We start from the raw sequence: 13,769 nt of genomic DNA on the forward strand, positions 1-13,769 counted from the left end.
TTAAAAAAAAAAAAAAAGATCACCATGAATTGAAGCCAAAAAAAAGAAACATTATATGATGGTTACCAAAGGTGGGATGGAAGGGAAACTTTTCACAGGCTACAGGGTAGACATATGCTAACTTGGGTGATGGGGCAGGCAATATACAATAAGAGGGAGGTTGGCACTGGAAAAACAAAGGCAGTGGACGTCATGGGGAAGAATCTAAGAGTTAAAGTGAACAGAGGTGAAACACTGATGGTCTTCGGAGGGGATTGCGAATTACTGCAATGTAGCCAAGTGTATGATTCACTGAATGGAAACTGATGATCAGCTCTGTAAACCTTCACTCCATTTACATTTAAAAGTTAAGAAATTTTTATATAAAAGCCAATGCACTGGGGAGACAGAACAGTTATGGGCTTTAGACACACAGCTGTGTGCCTGCAGGCAGGAGGCTGGCTGGTAGATGTGCCCTTTGGATATCTAAATGAATATATATATTTTTGTTTTGTAAGTGTACATCAAAGATTTTTGCTTTGTTCACCTGTGAAACGTAAGATGTAAATGCGGAGCCACAGGGAGGAAACAGGATAACTGTTATAGCAGGGAAGGGATTGCAATCATTGAGATGAAACAAAGTGTGTAATTTGCTGAACTTAAAAAAACTGTGATCTTGTCTGGAAACCTTCAACCAGTTCATAATAAAAAAAACTAATAAAAAAAAAAAGGTCAATTCACATATATTATTGTCTAACTTAAATATATAAGAAATTGTGAAAGTTCCTTAAAGCGGCTGAGCATGTGCATGTTCAAAAAAGAATGGCAGAGCTGCACAGTGTGCCTGGCCTACGGTGAAGATGAAAGAACACTATCTGAGCAGAACATGTCAATGAAAAGCAGTGAGATAGGCCTATTTCCAGGGTGCCCAAACACCAAAGCTACTCTTCAATACTATATCCAGAGGAAGGGCTCAGGGCACTAGAAGGAGAAGGTGCCTATAGTCTCACCTGTCCAGAATGTACTGAAGGATCTCCGCTATCCCAGCCTGTTCTTCTCCAATAAGAGACGGCTGGAAAATAATCTCTGGAGCTCGAATTCTTTCTGTTCCAACAAACAGCTGATGATATGCTGCCAAATTAAACATGGGCTTTGAAAACCCAAAGTTTAGAAGATATTTTTAGGCTATAAAGACAAACATCCCAGTTGCCAGTTTCCTCAAACTCCCATTTCCTATTCCAGTATTGCTCTTGTCCTTTGTTCAGGCCAGAAAAGCCTTCCCCAACTTTCCTGATTTGACAATCCAATTTTCTGCCTTCTTTTAGCCTCAGAATTATAAAAATTTAGGATTTGCATCAAGGAGCCCTGGTAGCATAGTGCATATGAGCTGGGCTGCAAACTGCAAGGTTAGCAGTTCAAATCTGCCAGTCGCTCCTAGGGAGACAGATGAGGCTTTCTGCGCCCATAAAGACTTACAGCCTCAGAAACCCTAGATAGGGTCGCTATGAGTCGGAACTGACTGGACAGCACACAACCACCACTGTGGTCTACATCATGCAATAGTCCCTGAGAGTTCATGAAAAGACACCTCACAGACTGAGGCTGAGTGGTGGAAATCTAAGTCTCCTCCCCTCCTGCCCACCAGTGTCTGCCTTGTTACCCTTGATCACCTCCCTGGCCAAGAGAGCATTTACCCAGGTGGGTCTTAGACTCAGACATGTTTATCTGGCTGCCACTTTAATGATAGAAATTCAGTTCTAGGTAAGAATTAACCGTAATAACACTGCCCATTGTTCAAATGTCAGGCAGATTGTTTCTCACCAATTCACAGATCCTGGTTAAAAAAACCCTCTGATTTCAGCGGTTTTATGTAGTGGTGCCCTCTTTTCTAAAAACTATAAGTGGGATTTTTTTTTTTTAAACTTTCCTTGACTCGTCTGGTCACTCATGTCAACTGTGAACCAAAAGCTTGATCTAGACAACAGGAGTCCAACCTGGACAGTGGTAACTGGCTTCTCCACTTCAGGTGTTTCCTCTGAAAACAAGGGCTCAAAGTCCTGGATATTTTCCACATCTTCCAGTGGCGGCTCCAGCTGCTCCAGGTCAGGTGTCTAAGAACAAACAAAGCGACCGAGCTTGTGATGTCGGAGAGTCTTAGTTCTAGTAGGTTCAGCATCACAAAAAACCGGGGCCCTGTCTGATGTTTATGTGAAAACTATGCTTACATAAAAACAATGAAAAAATTTCTAAGCTATCACCCCCAAAAACACACATATAAACACAAAGATTATAAGACTACAAAACCAGGAATGGACTTTGTTTTCCTCACCTGCCTTTTCCTACTTATACAAGCCTAACCAACCCCTTCCTTCTCTCTCAGAAACCTTCCCAAGGACTTTGCTTTCCTCACCTGCCTTTTCCTACTTATACAAGCCTAACCAACCCCTTCCTTCTCTCTCAGAAACCTTCCCAAGGACTTTGCTTTCCTCACCTGCCTTTTCCTACTTATACAAGCCTAACCAACCCCTTCCTTCTCTCTCAGAAGCCTTCCAAAGGTGTCAGGTGCAGGCTGAGGCCCCCTGGGAGACTTGCTGCCTGCATCAGCCAACCCACCCCACTCAGAACTCTTTGGGAGAAGGGTTTGATAGCTAGTGTCCTACAAAAGAACTCAGATTAAAAGCAAAATCAAATAGATTCCTTAATAGTTAGTAAGTGTATGGAGCGCTGGTGTGGTACTGTAGGATAAGCACTGGACTGCTAATGACAAGGTCGGAGTTCAAACCCACCAGCCTCTCCTCGGAAATCCTGTACAGGGAAGCCATGAGTCGCAACCACCTTGATGATACTTAACAACAACAATGCATCATACTGATGGTTCCTTAAGGACCAGGTCCTACAGGGATAGGGATGCGACTAAGGGCCGCAAGGGAGCTGGATACTTCCTACCTGTGGCATCCCTCCTACCTACTGAACAAGCACTGCTCATCGATGACAAAGAACCTGAACCTGCTGGCATCGCTCCCAATAGAGGGCCCAAGGCATTTTAATTTTAACCTGCACAAAACAAGTTGTACAGAGGGAGGAGTTCTGGATGACAGCTGCGGCCATCTGTCATTCTGTCATGAGAACTTACCTTTCTGGACTCAAAGAAGAGAAGTTATAGGGAGAGCTATTTTGTTACAACTCAAGGAAGAATGTTCTACCAATGACAGCTGCTGTACAATAAGTACACCTTAGAGGGATTCAAGTCGTGTCAAGAACCAACAGTCAAGCATGCTGGAGATATGCCTTCACTGAGTATGTGTTCTCTGGGTCCCTCCTGACTCTAGCAATCCATGAAGGACGTGCATTACCAATGCAATTCAGTGACACGTTTCTGGAGAACCTGCGTATATACTACAGCTCTAAACACGCATTCAAACTCACTTTCAAACAAGGCTATGAGCCTCAATGCCTACCCCGGGCCCCACAAAAGTCATGTAGCATGTATGGCACGAGTGGGTGACAATGAGGTCTAATTTCTGTCCTGGAGTGGTCCTGCAGGGTAAGGCACTGAACCGCAAGATCAGTTTTAACCACAAGGTCAGTGGTTCAAACCCACCAGCTGCTCCTTGGAAACCCTATACAGGGTTGCTATAGGTCAGAACCGACTCAACAGCACTTAACAGCAACAATATTGTAGAGTTGTAGGATAAGCACTGGATTACTAACTGAAAGATCGGTGGTTCAAACCCACCAGTTGCTGCTCTGAAACCCTATAAGGGTCACTGAGAGTTGAAATCAACTCAATGGCACTTAACAACTACCACCACCATATTTATGGAGAATTTTCCAGGCTTGAGGATAAACCCTGGAAAGGAAGGGGTATATATTTCTTCATCTGAGACTGGAAGACAAGACGAGAAGAATTGGTTTGTTGTTGTTGTTAGGTGTCATCGAGTTGGTACCGACTCATAGCAACCCTAAGCACAACAAAAGGAAACACTGCCTGATCCTGGGTCAACTTCACAATTGTTGCCACGTTTGAGCCCACTGACGCTGCCACTTTGCCAATCCATCTCACTGAGGGTCTTCCTCTTTGTCTCTGACCCTCTACCTTATCAAACATGATATCCTGACTGGTCCCTCCTGACCATATGTCCGAAGTATGAGAGACGAAGTTTGGCCATCCTGTCCTCCAAGGAGCACTCTGGCTGCACTTCTTCCAACACAGATCTGTTGGTTCTTTTGGCAGCCTATGGCACTTTCAATATTCTCAAAAGCATCAAATAACTCAAAAGCATCAATTCTTGTACAGTCTTCCTTATTCACTGCCCAGCTTTCACATGGATACCATGGCTAGGGTCAGTCGCACCTTAGTCCTCAAGCTGATTATCTTTGCTCTTCAATACTTTAAAAAGGTCTTGTGCAGCAGAGTTGCCTAAGGTGAATCAAAAGGACCTCCCACTCAGTCAAGGAGGCAAGGGCTCTCTTGACCAACTCTGCATTTGATTCTGGGGCAGAGCAGACTGCTGACAACACTCACCCTCCAGTTCCCCAGTTCTCACTGTGGATATTATCCTACATTTTATGGCTGAGGGTCAGGGGGTGCAGTGTGGTGGCTGGATCTATACAGTCTTTCTGGCCATGGAGTCAGATTGCTCATGTTTGAATCTCAGCTTTGTGACTTGGAGCTGTGTGACTTTGGGCAAGTTTCTTCATTTCTGCTTCCTTATTTGTAGCACTGGAGTATGATGACACCTACTTACAGAGCTGTGAAAATGAATCAGGACAGAGCTGACAGAAGTGCTCAGCATGGGTCGGACACATGTCATGTGCTCTACTGTCATCAGCCACTGCCACTGCTGCCACCTGCTTCTGAATGGCACCCAAATTTTTAGATTTTGAGTGCCCACCCTCCACCCCCATAACTACTGACAAATTTCAGTTCTCTTCTGAACTACGACATTTCTATCCCATCTTCCCACCTCTAGTCTCATCTCTCCCTACAACCATCCTCCTTCCTGCTATTGGTAATTTTCCTAAAAGAAAGTCCTATGACTTCTCCTTGTTAACACAGGCTGAAAGCTCTGTATGTCTAAAGGTTGCTTAGTCTGACTAATGGAGACCTCTGGAGCCTGGTCTCCCTTCCCCACCCCATGGCCCCTCGGCCCTGAATCTGTACACCAAGCATGCCATACTTCCCTATACATGTTGACTGTCCCATCAAAACCACTCTTTCTCCTTGTTTACTACTTACTGAAATCCTAATAATCTTCCAGGCCCAACTCAATATCCCAACCCTTTCTCAAAACGCCATCTTTATTCCACACACATAGACTACCCACCTGGCCTGATATACCTCACTTCAGTCAGCCAAGTATGGGACATGTTTGTTGTCAGTAAGTGCTGTCAAGCTGGTTCCAACTCATAGAGACTCTGTATAGGGTTTCTCAGGAGCAGCTGGTAGGTTTGAACTGCCGACCTTGTAGTTAGCAGTTCAGTGCTTATCCTATAGCGCCATACCAGCACCCTATTTTTTCTGAGGCACCTGGGAAGACAGGCACCATATGTAATTACCACTGTGTCCCTGGCATTCCATGCTGGCACTGAGTTGTGGGCCACCAGGTACACCCTCATATAGCTCTGGAATACAGGTTTCAAAAAGCTTCTGCTGTGAAAAAACAGCACCATCTACCGTCATCTAGGACTCCTGGTGTGGAGCTGTAGGATCAGCACTGGAACCATAAAGTCGGCAATTCAACTCCACCAGCTGCTCCTCACTATGAGGTCACTATGAGTTGGAACTGACTCAATGGCAGGTGACAACAACAAACCTTCATCATAGCCAGAGACTGCCATGGGAACCGGGTGGCACAATGGTTAAGTGCTCAGCTACTAACTGAACAGTTGGTGATTCAAATCCAACCAGTGGCTTCTCAAGAGGAAACCAGTCTAGGAAACTGTATGGGGCAGTCCCCCAATCACACGGGCTCACTATGAGTGGAAATCAACCTACAGCACCTAACCACAACAACTTAGTGCTACTAAAAATGGTCAAAAGAAATTTTCCTTCTCCCAATTCCTATGACTCACACAGAGGAACAAAGTTAATCATTTTAACACAGAGGATGGGCATGCATTAGGGAACAGATTTCTCTAACCATACCGGCTTCTCTCTGGTTAGGGTTTACTAGGGGATTCACATTTATTGTGTGGCAATCAGAAACACAAATATGACTGTTCTTTTAGAACTGAAGGGAACAATAGTTTGCCAAAGTGCAAAGTAGTGTAGATCCCTGAAACAGCCTCAAGCAACAGTGACTGACTTGGACTTAAGCCACTCAAGAGAACATTTCAAATTTGCCCACTGAGACTTCCAACAAAGGACTGCTGTTGTCAGGCACTGTCAAGTCAGTCTGACTGATAGCAACCCTATGTACAACAGAACAAAACTCTGTTGGATTCTGTGGCATCTTCACAATCGCTCTGTCTGAAGGTTAGCTCTAAAACTGTGTCCCTCTTCCCACTGTCAGCAAACATGGCCTGTTGCGTACAGTTACGGAAAAGCAAGCATCCTCTAGTTTCAAATATTCCATTAGGAATGCTAACAAAGCTACTCCTTTACAACATCCTATAGGAATACAAGCAGACTAGCAAGGACTGAGACAGATTTCTTTTTAAGAAAAAATGGATTTTACAGAATATTTTAAGTTAAAAAGCTTAGCTGTACTAACTCATCTCATCCATTACTACTTATGCAGCATTTAAACATGACTCTGGTCTGTACAAATGTATTCTCTTTACTTCAGGGAGTTCTATAGTTAGAAAATACTACAAATACTTTTTGAAAGGTAGAAGTGGCTGGTCAGTACTAGGGTCAAATTTATTCCATAAATGTTACTGGAGCAGACTTTAATCACTAACAATCACACTCAATAAAGACTGACTGACCATTAAAGATTTGGTAAGAAACGAATTCATCAGATTTTTAATTATATGTAGAGAAATGTTTTGCAGTCCAACATTTTCAAATCTCATCAAGCCCAGGGACATTTCAGTACGTGTCCCACAGCTCAGAATAAAGTTGGTACTTAATTAAGTCCCTGCTAAGTGAATGAAGCAGCTCTGGTAGCATAGTGGTTACGAATTGGGCTGCTAACCTCAAGGTCAGCAGTTTGAAACTACCAGCTGTTCTGTGGGAGAAAGATGAGGCTTTCTGCTCCCGTAAAGATTTACAGCCATGGAAACCCTGTGCAGTCAGAATCGACTCCAACAACAACAACAGCAACAACAAGTGAATGAATGAGTGGCTGAATCTCAGTATGTTAACAAATGCAGAAAAAAATGATAAAAAATCAGGAAAAATTCTTCCCCAATGGCTCCTGATCACACCTCTATAGGTGTTTGTTCAAACTTGAAATCTGTCTTCGTAGTGGCTTAGTGGTACATCTCTGGAATAAAGATGTTGATGCCCTACTAACACTGCCATGTTACACATGATAAAAAAAAAAATGCATGTGGACGAGTGAACAACAAAGACAGTGTGGTTCTCGAGACTAGTAAACAGACAGGAAAGTGGAGAGCAGGAGACAGAAGAGGAGCAGAGGTTAACCAAAGCTGATCAGTGATGCTGCAGGGAGAAAGACAGTAGTAAAGTTCCGTTATTCCAAGATGGTAGTGATCCGGAAGCTGCACTGGTAAGCCTGACACAGGACCTGCTCTACGGTAAAGAGGTGGAGGATGGAAGCCTGAGAGGAGGCACTACAAGAGTGAGCATGCAGCCGCGAGGTAGTCACTGCCAAAGTGAGCTTTAGGCTGTGTCCCAGACAGCTTGGAGATCACCGAGGAGCCCCTAACACACTGACATCAAATGGCACTGACTTGGATTCTTCCAGTGTAGTTCCTTTCCAAAGACATAGCCAACAACTTAAAGTGAGCTAAAAAACAAAAAGCCAATAATCCAGATTGATTAACCTTGCCCTCTCAAGTGTTACAAGACCATAAACAGGCCTCTTTGCTTGTTGTCTATGGATGACAAATTATCACCACTAATGCTTAAGGTCAGCGGTTCGAAACTACCAGCCGCTCCACGGGAGAAAGATGAGGCTTTCTACTCCCGTAAAGATTTACACCCTCGGAAACCCTGTACAGGGTCGCTATGGGTCGGAACCAACTCGACGGCACTTAACAACAACAACAACAATGCTTCTTCCCAGATCTAGAGGCAAAAAAGAGCCAACAGTGGCCTCTGGGGCCGAGGTGTGACCTGTAGCCAGCCCCTTCCCCACGCTGGGTCCAGAGTTGGATTATTTGGGCCCAAGTTCAGCCCTGCTGCCTGACCTTAACAGTCCACAGGTAAGGAAAGAGAATTCGTCTTCGGTAACTTTTGCTGAACACAGATATGACGTCTGCTGTCCACCATGGGTCTACTGGATTTTTGTACTTACACAGCTGGAGTGTTGCAAGAAGCTATGCAACCAATATTTCAGATACCAGCCGGATCACGCATGGTGGACAGATTTCAGTGGAGCTCCCAGACTAGGAAGAAAGGTCTAGCTGGCCATCTTTTATTTTTTTAATTAGCCAATGAAAAGTCTGCAGATCCCTCACAATAGTGTCCGATACAGTGCTGGAAAAGAAAGCCCCTAGGTTGGAAGGCACTCAAAATACACAGCAGCCACAATGAGCTTGAGCTCACGAAGAGGGTCAGGATCGGGCAAGGTTTCATTCTCCAGACCACAACTAACAACAACTAGTTGTCGTAAAACAATTCAGACGCTATGTATAAAGCACAATTCCTATCTTCAAGGAATATCAAGATGGAAAGGAAGTTAAGTGAAAGACCAACCACAATAAATTTAGGAAATATCAAAAAAGAGCGAATGGGAGTATGTGAGCAATTGCCAAACAGCTGCCAGAGAAGCAGGCTCAGGTTCAAGACCCAGCCACATGAGCAGTCCATAAGCACACTTCCCTCCCCAGTGTCCGGCCAGAGGACTACAGGGTGAAATTCTTCCTGTCAGTGTCAGCTGGCACAAAGTTAGCACCGCTGATGTCCCTGCAACCTCAGGCATCACTGCTCTCTCCCCAAGTCTGGTCATAACTCTGGTACATTCGCCTTCTCAGGACTCTCCTCCAACCCCTCGGGAGAGGCTGTTTTCTCTGAATGGCCTGTGGAATCCAAGGAAGGGCCCTGTCTTACCTCTGGCTTGCTGTCTACCACATCCACCACAAAGCTGACTTCTGCCTGAAGGATTTTCTGCTTAGCTTGCTCCACTGCTGAACTGAGCTTTTGGATGTAGGACTGCAGCTCCTCTGGTGAATCCATGTTCAGCTCCATCAGGGCTTTGTGAAACTGATCCATCTGGCCATCCTCTAGAAGTTCCTGGAACCAGAGCAGTCATAAGTCACCTCAAAGGTAAAGAGTGCAACCACACAGAGGAGGGAATGAAAAGTGGCTTCAAAGCCAGACAGAAGCGCCAGGGCAGACGAGAGCTCCAAGACGTCCCTAATAAAACCCGTAACTGAAAAACAAAAAAGACTACCACCTGTTTAGACACAACTCATCTATGGTGATGGATGTCAGCAATGTTGCCTTTGGGGTGGGGACAGGTGGGAGGCTGCTGAGGTACTGGCAACCTTCTGTTTCTTCATCTGGTCGGCAGATACATGGCTCTAGCCACTTTGTCAACCTTCACAGACCTGGATATGCTTAAGATTTGTGACCTGTGCATTACATGTGCCATCCTTACACACATTAAAAAATTTAAAAACATAAATAACGCCAAAGTACGGAGCTCTTTCAGAAACACCTGCTACTCTGCAGTACTTTAGCAATCCTGACATTGCTGACGCTCTGGACTCCTTCCTGACACCAGGGATGAGACACAGACGAAAACACTGAGGTGGCCCACTGGCATCTGCTCTTACTTGCACGTAGAGCAGCCTGTCCAGCCGCTCCTGGTCGAGCTGCAGCTTCTCCTCCCGCCGGCGGGCGTTGAGCTCCTGCAGTCGCCGGAGTTGCTGCTGCCGCCTCTCCTGCTTCTCCTCAGAGGTCAGAGTGCTGCCCAGGAGCTTGCTGGAAAAGGGTAGCTGCATCTTGTGGACGTTGTTCTCATAATAGTCAGGGCACTGCCATTTCTGCAATTCTTTAAGGAAATCATTTTGGAAGTTAGGAACTGGTAACACTTTTAACGCAGAAATTTAAAAATCAAGGCAAGGGTTCCAGTGCCAGGTAGGATGGCAAAAGCACACACCCACTTCCCTCTTTAACTAGATGCAGCCACAAATACAGACAGAATGGCATCAGGACCACTGAAAGAAGTGTGACGTGATAGGTGAGAAATGATACCCAAAGGAAACACAGAAGATCCGCAATGAAGGAGGTGCAAGAGAAATGATAAAATCAGCAACATTGAGAAAGAATAAAAAAATAGGTAATGGCAAATAAAAACCATTGCTACAAAATACTGTCGTAATTTTGTTAAGTGCCTCAAGTCAGTTCCAACTCACAGTAACCCTGTATAGGACTTCTGGGGAGTGGCTAAGGGGTTTGAACCTCTGACCTTGCAGTGCTTATCCTATAGTGCCACACCAAGACTCCCACAAATTGTTGTTGTTGTTAAGTGCCGTTAGGTCGGTTCTGACCCATAGTGACCCTGAACAGGGTTTCCGAGGCTGTAAATCTTTACGGGAGCAGAAAGCCTCATCTTTCTCCCGTGGAGCAGCTGGTAGTTTCGAATTGCTGACCTTGTGGTTCGCAGCCTGATTTGTAACCACTACGTTATCAGAGCTCCTTAAATAATAGCTACTTTTATTAAGCAGAAACACCAATATGCAAAGCTATTGTTTCTTGAAACATTCATTAGGTCTGTCTACTTCTAGAGGCAATGTCTCCGTCTCTAACCCTTGACTGAAGGGTGCTGCACTCTTTAAAATCGATAAAACATCAAAACAGCCATTTTAACATCCTTAAGGGACTCAAACCAGGTTCCTTTTAAATGCTTTTTGAGTTTTGTGAATAAAAAGTCTGATGGGGGCAAAATCAGAGATATAGGGTGGAATGGAGTAAGGTGTCCCGAAGGACAGTCTTTGCTACCCTCAAAGAACAAGCAGGTGCATTGTTGTAATGGAAAAAAATTCTTCGCACAATTTTCCAGGCCTTTTTCTTGCCAAAGCAGTTTTCAATTTTCTTAACATTCTGTCATAACAAGCTCCTGTGATTGAGCTATGTTCTTTGAGAAAATCTATCAACCTTCTTTTTGTTGCTAAGTGCCATCGAGTTGGTTCCTCCTTACAATAACCCTGTATAGGTTTTCCAATGCTGTAAATCTTTGCAGAGGTACAAAGCCTCATTTTTCTTCTGTGTAGCAGCTGGTGGGCTTGAATGGCCGACCCTTATCTTTAGAAAATCTACTTGTAAGGTCGGCTCTTAACTGGTATGCAAGAACTTGGATGATAAATGCTGTAGTTCAGCACTGGACTACAAAACTATAAGGCTGACAGTTCAAATACAGCACCTGCTCCTGGGAAATTCTATACAGGGTCGCTATGAGTCAGAACCGACTGGAAGGCACATAACAACAATGATATAAATCTCCCAAATGATTAAGTGGCTCACTGGGCCTAAACTTCGTGCAAACAGCATGGTTTATGCTGAATACCTTCTTTCCTTCTTGAAGTCTGGAATTTTGTTATGTGCTAGGCAGAGGGTGCCTATGTGACAATCAGGCTGAATCTTTAATGAGTGTCCCTGGTAGACAACATTTCATGTGCTGTTTTAGTTCATTACTAAAGGAAATACGTGTGAGGAAATTTGAGCCTGCTTTCTTCTGGATGTTACACCATGTGACTGATGTGGCTTTTGTTTTGTATCCTTTTGCTGTAATGAACCCTGCCCATGAGTGTTCACAACTTCTAAATCCAGTAGTCCTTCTAGAGTATCAATAAACCCAGGGGCACAGAGATAACGGACGGCATTGTAAGAGGGAGTGGCTACTGTGCTCTCCACCAGTCAGCTCTGTGTATTGCTTGGTTTGCACACTATTCAGCTCTCAATGATTTCATTTTTGATTTACTACAAATGGATTCAGTGACTGACAAAACTTGAATATGATTGTTAAACATAAAAGAGTCAATTTACATATTGTACATTGTCATATTTAAACCAGAAGCATGATTTTGACTTAACTCATAAACTGGCAACACAAATTAATGAAAAATATCAGTACTGGAGAGTCATTCTGCAATGCATTTACTGTCATTTTAACAACTGCTGAACACAGATTATCTTTTTGAGGAACAAATGAAGTGTTTGGGTCTCTCCAAATGGAAAATTTGGGGGTTTATTTGAATTTGTTACTCAATCTTATAGTAATTAAAAGTTATTACAGAATACCCACACTTGCAGATAATACCTACTTGACCTGGCTTCAATGGCTGGATGATCAGAACTCAACTAGAAGAAGAAACAAGAGGGAAAAAAGAGTAATCTGATATAATTTGATGAACTTGACCTACACCTATGTATGCAATAGCTCAAAAGAGGGACCAAATCTTTACAGCGAGGATCATTCCCACCCCCTCCATACACAGAGAATACAAGGATGGGCAACTTGGACACTGGCTACCCAAAATGGGGACACTACAAAGGCAAGAAGTGACTGGCTGGGGAAAAACAAGATGGCAGATCAGGTGAAAGTGCAATCAAGAGCTCCATCAGCAACAACACAGAATACTGGACCAAGCAGGCTCAGGGGATGGTGCTAGAACTTTGAACCACATATAAAGGAATATTTAGAAAGTTGAAAGGCTTACAGCTAGGGAAATTTGTAGCAGAAGCAAGAAATCCATTGCTTTCTAATTCACAAGAAGCTCAGCTGCTCCCCAGGAGTTGCCATCTTGGGAGAGACCATGCTGGGGAAGGATCAGAGCAGCCACAGATGCCTGAGAGAACTGCAGTGATAAAGGTGTGGACATTCTTTTTTTAGGGCATCTGTTCATTGGTCTCTGGCTGTCTGTGCACCTCCATTCTGATGACTAGAAGGGGTGCCTGAGCAAGTGGACACCCCACCCCTGGAGGGTTCTACTACCCATGCACACAGATCACCTTGAAATTTATAGTGACAGTTTCCACTCAAAACCAAATGACCACAGCCAGCCCTGAACTGTTTATAACTAAAAACAAAGGCTGAACGGGGATTGTAGAGTGGGACACGCAGACTAAAAAGGAAATAGGCCAAAAAGTTAAATCCTGAGTTATATCACAGCGACCAACAGTGATATCTTGAAACTTCTCAGGAAGAAGAGTGAAAATGGAAGCCCATCTCCTGATTACATCTACCTGAAGGCAATCAGAAAGCCTAAAAAATACCATAATACTCACCTATCTAAGTATTAAGGCCACAGATAACTCCTGAAAGATGGGCAGGCTTTGGAAATGCCTGAGAAGGAATTCAGAAAAATGATTATAAAATGTACCAAAACACGATAAAATGGTGTTGAGAAAAATAAGGAAGAAGTCAAGAAAGCGCTACAGAAACAATCACATAAATAGATACAGCAATGGAAACAATTAAAAAATCTACAGAAAGAGGTCCAAACGATTAATAATAAAATATCAGAAATGGACAAGACACTGAAAAAGCTAAGGAGTAGAATTGAAGAGATAGAAGCCAGAACTAGCGAGCTAGAAGATAAATCTCTCAACACTACTAAGATAGAAGAGCAAAAACAAAAAGAATTTAAAAATCTGAAGAAGGCCTAAGATTCATGTTGGACAACATGAAGAGGAATAACTCAAGAATTAT

At 43.8% G+C, this 13,769-nt stretch overlaps 1 protein-coding gene across 1 annotated transcript in view; it reads right to left on the bottom strand.

The window, feature by feature from the left end:
• The window catches only part of ACTR5 (ARP5 actin-related protein 5 homolog (yeast)), a 46,772-nt gene that overhangs the window by 18,836 nt on the left and 14,167 nt on the right, over window positions 1-13,769 (bottom strand). The window contains exons 4-7 of the mRNA XM_006876638.1: window positions 9,892-10,109; window positions 9,164-9,346; window positions 1,974-2,090; window positions 990-1,129 (exon numbers count right to left, since the gene is read on the bottom strand). Of these exons, the coding sequence (XP_006876700.1) occupies window positions 990-1,129; window positions 1,974-2,090; window positions 9,164-9,346; window positions 9,892-10,109 (658 nt within the window). The remainder of the gene's footprint in view (window positions 1-989; window positions 1,130-1,973; window positions 2,091-9,163; window positions 9,347-9,891; window positions 10,110-13,769) is intronic.

Source organism: Chrysochloris asiatica, unplaced genomic scaffold (assembly GCF_000296735.1).
Source record: "Chrysochloris asiatica unplaced genomic scaffold, ChrAsi1.0 scaffold00403, whole genome shotgun sequence".
Taxonomy (NCBI): domain Eukaryota; kingdom Metazoa; phylum Chordata; class Mammalia; order Afrosoricida; family Chrysochloridae; genus Chrysochloris; species Chrysochloris asiatica.